Below are 10,047 nucleotides of genomic sequence, written 5' to 3'. Positions count from 1 at the left end.
AAGAGTGGGAGCAGCTTAACATTTCTAGTAATTACATATCTCTGTACTTTCTCCATGTGTGTCCTCCTTCAAGAAGGACTCAATGATTAAGTCCTGGATTTTCTGCAGGAAATCACCTTGTGCTGGACAGCTTTTATCAATGTACTTGCTCAATGTAAGTGTCTTACAACTTCCGGATAAAATGAATGCCAAAGTTAATACCACAAGTACAGGTAAGTGCATACAAATACCAAGCATCTCACTGAAATATGGAGAGTTTTTGAACAGTCAGTTGTGGCTGAACAAGGCCGAAAAAGGCTTTTGCATGACCTGAACAGAAGAGAGACCATCTTCTGTTGCAGATCTGACGTCACCATTTAAGTTCATGAGATGAAACAATACCTTTCTCTACCTTGCAGAGATCTGAGTTCAGTGGCTCTTGCGTCACTTGAGAGCCCAGCGGCCACATTTAGGATCTTCTCTCCTTCACAAGACTACACACTGTTTACATGTGGAATCGGCAAATAAGTCACCCCTGTATACCTGACTGCAGATGCCTCATTTCCAATACTGGAACTCAGTACACCTCCATAACTTAATGAATTCAAACTGAAATCAATTGTCTTGAACAATCCTGGAAGCTGAACTGGAAGACGTTTTGTACTGTACCTGAGAGGCCATGCTGAATCCCAGAACAGAAAAACATTTCGATTCTGTTTTGTATTTCATTTGCTCTTCATCTTCCTTGGAAAAAGGAACTATATCAGTTCCATAGCGAAACCCTGGAGAACAAGAGAAGAGCATCTGGTAAGCATATGGGCCTACAATTCTAACACTGAAATTAGCTCTCTGAATATTTTATCAATGCATGCATACCCCACAGCTACACTCCACACACTCGTCAAATTACTTTCCCTGTTAACAAAAAAACCCACACACCCCATAGACACATTTTGTACTTCACGAACAGCAGTTGCATTCCTTGTACACTGTTTTATGTAACGTGGCTACCCTTGTAAAGAGCAGGAAACACGGAAACTGAACATCTTGACCAACAAAGTTATGCTCACAGAACAGACTTAAGCAAATCAGAACAGATTTCAACAAATACACTGCAACAGCCCCTGCAAATGCAATACAAAAAAAACCCAAAACATACCACAAATCATGGACAGGAAATGACACCAGAAGGGCTTCAGAGACCAAAATGTGTTAACAGTGTGAGCTACCACTACTCACAAGCAATGGACAGTGAAAACACACTTGTATGCAGAAGTGGTCTTTCTAAACATTTCTGTGTTTTTCTTCCTGTGCCTTACATTACAGATATCTCCACAACATAGGAAGCTGTTAGTTTCTCAGAGGTATCATCTGCTCCAGCTGCTTATTTCCCCACCTCAAGCTCCTATATCCTCCTTATAACATCATAACTTTATTACTGTCACAGACTAAGGATTATATCCCCAGGTGAATAGAAAGCATGAGGAACAGAGGTAAACCCCCAGATGAAAAACCTGTTTGTACATAAATTTTCCTGGGAACTGAAAAGCAAACACACAGGCAGAATGAAAGCAATTTCAGTATTAGAGCTTCAAATGCTAAATATTGACTATGACATTTCTCAAAATGTCCACAAAAGTCCATGAGGCGTCAGCAGCTCTTCAACTGTAAGAAATATCACATCATTGATAGAGAAATTTTTCGTCTCTTTTGTTCACATTGAACTGTTCATCACTTTTTCACACTAATATCCCGCAACTACTCACTGACTTATGCAGTCAGAACATCAGCAGAGAACAGCCACAAATGCTTCAAAATATAGTCACTGTAAGAAGTGGATTCTTTTTTAATTTTACTAAAAGTTTTGAAGTTATAAAACATAAACAAACTACTAGCTTTTAAATATCATTTCTGCTTAAAGAAATAAAAGCCACACTGTCATTAGGACATTTTTATCTGCTACTGCTACAAAACAGCTATGATTGCTGCAATTGAATGAGGTTAAATAAAAAAATACAGCATTTATCTTCATTTTTCAATTAATTTTATTCACTTGACAGCACTTTCTATACTGTTATGTGAATAGCTCTGACCTTCAGAGTTAATACACTTGCCTTACTTGCGTGGCATTGAAATAGCAAAGGAAAGAAAAAAAATAGCAATAAAATATATCTATATAATTGCAAAAAATTAAACATATTTGCTTAACTCCATTTTTAAGAAGGAGACTATTTCATGTGGTACCTGGGGTCTTTAGTCTTCCAAGGAATTTAAAGCACTCGGAAAGAAGCTGAAGGTTATAAAACAAGCACTCTGCATACCACTACTTCAGATTGGACCTGTTGTGGAATTTAAACAGCAAAGCTAATACTCTTGAACACTAAGCCTTGTTTTAATGTTTTCATCTTCTCAATTGCAGAATATCTAGAATAGTTGCTTATCTAGCAAAAAAGCAGTGTTATGAAAGTGTTTGTTATCAGTACAACTGAAGATTTTAAAGCAGAAAAGAGGTAGCAGCACTACTCACTACAGACCTGAGGTATGGTCCTTCACAGCAGACATTTTGGGAACCTGTAGTGAGTTCCAAGTTCCACCTGGTGGTATTATTATTATTTCTATTACTGGCAAAAGTAAGAATTTTTAAAATACGTGAAGACAAACAGTTTCCATGTTCCAGCAGCTTACAGAGTTTACATTCTAAGACCAGAGCTAGGCTTCAAAGTATAAAACTAAAAGTCCCTTAGGTGATGTAAAAGTACCAGGAATTATCTTCACGCTGCCTTCAGGGTGCACATAAAGAAGTCATACCTTGAATAGTATCAGTGTTCTGAACCTCTGTCTCATCATCATCATTCAAGCAGTAAACAGTTTCTTTTTGCACATCCTCTTTTCTGAGGGTTTTAGCATCCACAACTGACCAAATTTTTTTCACCTTCTCTTCTGTGACCTTTGTAAGTTCAAACAAAAGGAATGTTTAACATTTCTGTGAGATCCAGAATGCTTAGCAGAATATGCAAAAAATTCTTAGACCGAGCGCTGTATTATTTTGCCAGCAAGGGACTAATAATGACAGCCCCAAATATGCATCGCTGACAGCTCCCCCAGTGCTTTCAGCACACTGTTTCATCTGTATGAGACCTAACACCTGAACTATATCATATTGACTGCGTATTCATTCATTAATGTCATTAGCTAAGTCATTTGTGGAAGTCTTTTAGTGACAAGACAACATGTACTTTCCCTGCTATGTATTCCTCTTCCTCCACTTACATAAACGCTTCTAACAAAGCATTAAGATATATGTTAAAGATACAAGAAGATTCAGTGCTCATTCAGCTTGTTTGCCCAAGTTTTGCATCAGGTTTACTACACGATAAATACACTCTATGGTACTGCAACTTCCCCAAAGGCAGAAAAAGATCTCAGTTGCATTACGGGACTGGGAGGGGAAAGAGGCAATAAATATCTGCAATAAATGAATGTTTCCCCACTACAGGGAGAGAAAAATGCTTTGTTTTCTCTCTACTTAAGTGAAATTGATGGTACACTTAGTGAATGAGAAGAAAAATGGAGAACTAGGCACAAAACAGAAAAGACAGAATAGATTATGTCAGTAGATACCACAAGTCTATTCCTAGCTCTGATCCAACTGCTGTATGACCTCAGGCTAGTCACACTGTTCATGTTGCTTACTCTCCCAAGCTTCATTTATTTTGTGTGTAAACACCTTCGGGAGGGGATTTTTATTGCATATTTGTACAGGTTTAGCACAATATCCTAATTTTAAAAATTATGAATAAGTACAAATAGAAAGCTGGCAGCAGAGATCACTTTCAAGGCTGGCATTCCTATCTCTCAGAAATCAGATATATTTCAACTTCATAATACATCTTGCAACGGTGCAACATCGGACAGACTTCTCTTCCTGGGTTCAAATAATTAATCTCCATCTCACCACATCCATGCATGCTGCCACACTATAGAGATATCTATTACTTATTCAATAACTGGAATTTTGCACATTTTCTGTGCTTAAATACACTTCCTTCTTCCTAGCACTGTGTGAAGAATCCATATACACTGACTGTACACAAGCTCTGCTAAACAGGATAAAGCAAACAAGCTGAAAAAATACATCTTTTATTTCCAAGACTGAAATAACAATAGATGCAATTCGAAACAATAGCTGGTAAATAATTTACACCCACCATTCTACATACACATGTGCGTAATACCTCTCATGCCTAAGAAACATGTATTAAGTCTCCTTGAGCTGCAGACCTATCACTGATGCTGAACGGAAAGCTTCACACAATCGCAGCATTTTTATTCAGGTTCATCAGCTGCAATACCATTAAGTGTCACAGCGTAGATCACAAGTACTTCTATTTCTGCACATTGTGAATTTTAGTTCTTTAACATATGTGTACAATATAGCGAAGTTAAGAGCTGCTGTGGGAACCACAGTTTCAGATGTACTGGCTTCTACGCACATAAAATCTCTACCATAATTATTTTGGATGTTGTTTTATCTTTTATTTTCTTAGCTTTAAGGAAAAAACATGCAGCTGCACTTAACTTGCTGCCAAAATACACTAAAATGTACAACTTTATGAACTTACTGATTTGTAGGCCACAATCCTTATAGACAAATTAGGACCAATAGTGAGCTGACAGGGCCAAGGCATAGGTCTTCTTTCTATTTTCTTAAACATTGAAAGACGCTCCAGGCTTTTTCTAAATGAAGGAATCAGGAAAACAGAAATGAGCTCCAGTGAACTGTAATAAAATACTACAGACAATACACTCTCTTCAAGGAGATGCACAAGTCCAATTGTTTCACCTTAGACTGCATAAAGCATTAGAAAATAAAGCGTATGAATAATCTTGTCATTAACTATTGTCAGAAAAGAGAAGGAAAACAAAGAGGCGGTACAGTAGATTATTCCCATCTTGAGCCTTTGTGATGGTGTAACATTAGGGTTTAAAGAGAGTTTGTCAGTAGGTCTTGTGATGGAACTACACAATTGCTTATTAAGCAGTTTACATTTATCTGTGCTCACCCAATTAGGGCATGCAGTTAGCTGAACAACTGAAATTAGAAGAGACTGCTCTAAGCAGTAAAATGTTCTCTGCAGTAGAGGTGAAGAAATAAAGAATTCAGTTTCAATTAACAGGATTTTGTTTGTGTGGTAATTAACTTCTGACACTTTTTTTTTTAATACAGTACTAATGAACTCCATTTTTTTGGGCATTCAGTTAGAGCAAAAAAAATTACTTTGAACATTTCTAGCCTGAACAGCACATATGCAAGTCCATAAAAATGCTACAAAAAGGAACTGTGATGATTTTACACCAGAGTGTTTACTCAGCTGCACAACTTGAAGCAATGGAGTCCAAAAATTAGAAATTGACAGTAAAAGTAATTTATAATATATTATTGTGAAATCAAATGGGCTTGCACCCCACAACAGCTTTCAGCTAACGCAAACTGGATCAGCTACTTTGCTATAAAATTCCAGTGCAGAGAAAGCACTCAGGTTTTTTTTTTATTGCATGATGAAGCAAAAAGAAAACAGCGTTGACCTCACCTTTTTCACATGATGATAAAACCCAAAATCTACCTCTCTCTTGAGTAAAGCACTTGTCTGGCAAAAATTAAGATCAACTCCTACAAAATTAGTACAGAATTCAACTTGTTATTCTACTTTTCAAATTTCTTAGGGTGAATGAGGAGTTTCTGAAAATTCTAATAGGGAAAGGAGAAAATGCACTGGGATTTTTTATAATGAGATAAACATTTTATTTCCTTTTTTTTTTCCTTTGGGGAAAGAAAGGCAGGGAGCAAATATTACTTTTTCTGGCAATCAATACAGGACTTTTAAAAAGAACCTGTTAGCACATCATTAAAACTGCTGCAACAGATACATGCAAGGATGAATGTGAAAATCAAATACCCAAGTGTCAAATGCCTAAAAATGTAATTTAGGCTAAATTTATTAATTCTTTAAATTAATAAATTCTTTAATTCAATCCTTTAATTTCTTATGTTTATAGAAGAAAAATTATCCCTGTTATTAGAGAAGCCTCAGCCAGTAAAACCCTAGTAAATGCATATTTCAATCTGTGTTTTAAAAACACATCTCTTCTCTACTGCTCTCCAATCCCTTCCGCCAAAACCCAGAGGCTGATAGTCAGAATATCAAACCTTAACACAATACAACAAACTTTTCCCACTTATGTTCCTGCATGACTAATTTATTTTCACTGGAGTTGAAATATTTTTACCAGCAGGTATAATGACTATAGGAAAACAGAGAGTGTATCATCAGAGTTGGTAAATTATCGCAATACATTTGCAAGGCTAACTTCTTCAGCTTGATAAGCAACTTAACTGCATCTAAAGTCTCATATTCTTAAACAACTTAAACAACTAAAGCTTTAATCTCTTCACCCCAAAATGCCTATTTATCCAAAGATTTTACATTTCCCATGAAAACATGGCACAAAGACAGCTTATACAGTGGCAAGAACCTGTCATTAAAATATACAAAGGGGCCAAGCCACATCATAGCTTCATGCACATGGATTATCTTAACAGTTAAACGGGCCCAGAAAAATACTGCTTTTCTGTGCTGTCTTTGGATGCAATGACAAAGGCTGCTTTTTTTCTAGCCTCAAGACTGCTCTGTTGAGTAGTATTGGCTACACACACAGGGATACGTGTTTCTTCACTAATCCACACTAACGTTGAAGTAACAGCTTAACTGGCTGCTGAGGTGCAAAGGAGATCACAGAATCACAGAACCACTCGGTTGGAAAAGACCTCTGAGATCATCCTGTCCAACCGTTCCTGTCTACCCCCTAAACCATACCCTTAAGTACCTCGTCTACCCGCTCTTTAAACACATCCAGGGATGGTGACTCCACCACCTCCCTGGGCAGCCTGTTCCAGCTTCTGACGACCCTCTCAGTAAAGAACTTCCTCCTTATCTCTAACCTGAACCTCCCTTGTCAGATCAGCTGGGCAGGGTGAGGGAAGGAAATCCCACAAATAAAATTATGAATAACAGCATGCAAACACACAGGCATCTCATCTAAAAATTATACTTGCTAATCACGTTACAGCTATGGTCTACTAAGTTTCCTGAAAACCATTTTGTCAAAAAGATGACACTTTGTAACTGCAGAACAGAACTACTAAGACAAGAAAATCAGACTTTTATAAGGTGCATAGATGTATTTTGCTTGTTTCCCAGCTGAGACAACACCTACATGGAAGAGTCTTGGACGGACCATTAGCTACAGTTTTTCAGATGCACACATATTTTTATTCTTTCATTGGGTAAACATCAAGTGAAAAACCACGTTTCAATTCTTGCCCTAGGAATGCTTCTAAAAAAAAGTATACTGTTTGGCACAGTTGCACAGTTGTCTGTGATTAAAAAGCAGGATTCAACAAAAAACATCACTCAAAACATTTCTGGGAGTTTGATAAACTAGGGAGCTAAAAGAAGTCTGAGAGCAAGGAAAAAAGGCTACTGTTAAACGCAGATTTTCTACCCACACTATGTCACAAATTCCAACTCTTTCCAAAATAAGTTTTTGAAAGCTCATTTATAGAAACATTCCCTCCAAAATCCACCAACACTAAATACGGAAGAAAACTGATTTTTTTTAATTTAAATACAGATCTAGACAATTCATTTTCCAGTGAAATCTGTAAGTTTTTCTACCTATTCTAAAGCCACTGAAGAAGCTGTTTGAAAGGAATTAAGTGTAATATAAGTCACAAAATTAACTGATTTCAGTGAAATCGGAAGCCAAGTGACTGACTGTTTCATCTTAATTGGTTTCATCTTTTGGGGAGGAAATCAGAAAGTAAATTTACAGTGTGATAAAGAGGAATAGCCAAGTTTACCTGAAAGTATAAATTTCTTCCAGCCCTCCTTCTTCATCCAGATTATGCATCAGTTTCCTCACCACATCAATGCCTTCCTTCTGTTGCTCAGTCAAACCCTTCCTTGGAAAAGAGTTTCTGTGCATTTGAGAATGTACACTGGCACTTATATCTCCACCTCCATCACCAGCATCCACTGGAAATGGCAGACTAAGAACACAAGCAGAAGCAGTTAGTTTGATTTTCTTCTTAATTAAAATAACCAACAAAATACCAAAAATAAAATATCAGAATCAGCAATTTCTATCGAGCTGCTGTCAGTTGTATAAAGAGCCTCATGGCTTGAGAAACACGTGAAGCAGTATTTCAGGTCTACTTGGCATTGGTAACGTTGACCAGAGTGCCGCACAAGTTCCGGGCATCACACGTCAACAAAGATGTCCACATATAGGAAGGGATTAGGGAGTAAAGACAATGATGATTGCAAAACAAGATCTATAAAAAAAGATTGAACAAAATAAAGCCCATGGAGAAGGGATTCAGAGGGCAAGACAGTCTTAAATATAAAAGGCCGCTGCAGAGAGGAAGGGAACAATCAGTTCTTCATATTCAGCCTGCACCCAAATTACATCATGGAGTCAGGTCAGATACTCAAAAAATCTGATAAAGGCATTTCAAACCATACCATCTAAAACCAACTGCCTGAGGAGACAGAAGAGTCTCCGTCACTGGAAATATTTGTAAAAAGATTAGACAAACACCACTCTCCAACGACACACATACAACTGACCCAGTGTGAAGTAGAGGACTGCTCTAGGTGACCATTCCAGGCCTGTGATTCTCTATCGGCTCTAAATGCCAGCAAATGGGATTTTCTCTGCAGTGGAGCTATTAGGTATTTCTGGAATAAATGCTACTCTCTGAGATTTTAATAGCTTACAAGACTCAGTGAATTTCTGACTGAAGATGACAAGTTTTCCTGCACTTGAAGAATCAGATTTAAAAATTTAGCCAGGGGTTATAGATAAAATGATTTTGTGCTCTTCAACATATAATATAGTTAACTAAGTATAATAACCACAGAAAAGAGAGATGTGTAAGATCTACTTTGTGCCCCTGACAATGCCTGCAGATTTTTCAAATCTTTCATCTGATCCAACTTTGAATGAACCACATGATACCTTTTACCACGTCTCCACAAAGCAGAAGAATTTTAGCACTGTATTATGTTTAAAAAAAAAAGCAGCCTACAGATCTCTACGTTTCTTTCACCTCATCAGTCCTCACTAAACTTATCTGTAGAGCAACATACAATAAGAGTTAACAATATGCACAACAATGTCACATACAGCAGAATTAAAGATCAAACCTCAGCCATGTGTTTGGTACCCTTTTAGGAAGCAGCACCCACTGACAAAGAGAAACAATTTTAAAGCTATTATAAGAGCAAAAAGCTTCAAACTTCTGATACATAAAAGTGAGATTACTTTCATTACACAGTGCTCAGAGACTCCTGCGATGAGAACGGTGTAATACTCAAAGCTACATAGTGCTCAGCACGCGCTCAGCACTTCATAACAGGGAGGAAAAACAACTATCTGTCACAAGTGACAACCCAATCAATAAACAGGGCATAAGAGATGGAAGTATGAGTTATAACAACAGGACAAGATTTAGCAAGAAATTTTTTTTAAACCAGTACCCTAAGTATTTTACATTTGTACGTGTATTTCTGAAAAGCATCATTTGCTTCTGTGGCTGGGAGACAGGGTGTACATCTGCAGTTGATGCTATAACTGTGACATTTTCCTAGTGCTTCTATTAGCCATGAGGCTTTTTCTTTGCTACATTACAAAGAAAACGTAAAGTTGTATCAGAAATCTCACAGAATAAAACTGTAACCTTAATTTTTCATGGTAGCATATGTACTAGTCTGCACAGCAAACTACAGGTATGGAAACAAGGTAACAGGGGCTAAATACCAGGTCACTGGAAAATGTAACTCTGACTGGCAGCATGTACTCAGGTTCATGGTACTGTGCCTTGTCCTGGTTTGAGTAAACAGAACTAATTTTCTATTTAGTGATTTTACTTTTCAGCTAAGTCTCGTCTAAGGGGCTGAAACTAACAGTTTCAGTTCCAAGTCTTGGGAAACGGGAGAGGTGCCT

At 37.4% G+C, this 10,047-nt stretch overlaps 1 protein-coding gene across 1 annotated transcript in view; it reads right to left on the bottom strand.

Moving 5' to 3' along the window:
- XRCC5 (X-ray repair complementing defective repair in Chinese hamster cells 5 (double-strand-break rejoining)) overlaps positions 1 to 10,037 on the bottom strand; it is a gene marked incomplete at both ends in the record, with an annotated part of 27,315 nt that extends 17,278 nt beyond the window's left edge. Inside the window, 5 exons of the mRNA XM_010190162.1 lie at positions 649 to 761; positions 2,788 to 2,926; positions 4,602 to 4,716; positions 7,901 to 8,124; positions 9,999 to 10,037. Coding sequence (XP_010188464.1) covers positions 649 to 761; positions 2,788 to 2,926; positions 4,602 to 4,716; positions 7,901 to 8,124; positions 9,999 to 10,037 — 630 coding nt within the window. The remainder of the gene's footprint in view (positions 1 to 648; positions 762 to 2,787; positions 2,927 to 4,601; positions 4,717 to 7,900; positions 8,125 to 9,998) is intronic.
- Positions 10,038 to 10,047: the final 10 nt, after the last annotated feature.

The sequence above is a fragment of the Mesitornis unicolor genome, unplaced genomic scaffold (assembly GCF_000695765.1).
Source record: "Mesitornis unicolor isolate BGI_N332 unplaced genomic scaffold, ASM69576v1 scaffold28748, whole genome shotgun sequence".
Lineage (NCBI taxonomy): Eukaryota > Metazoa > Chordata > Aves > Mesitornithiformes > Mesitornithidae > Mesitornis > Mesitornis unicolor.
This window is presented reverse-complemented; position numbering and strand designations above follow the sequence as displayed.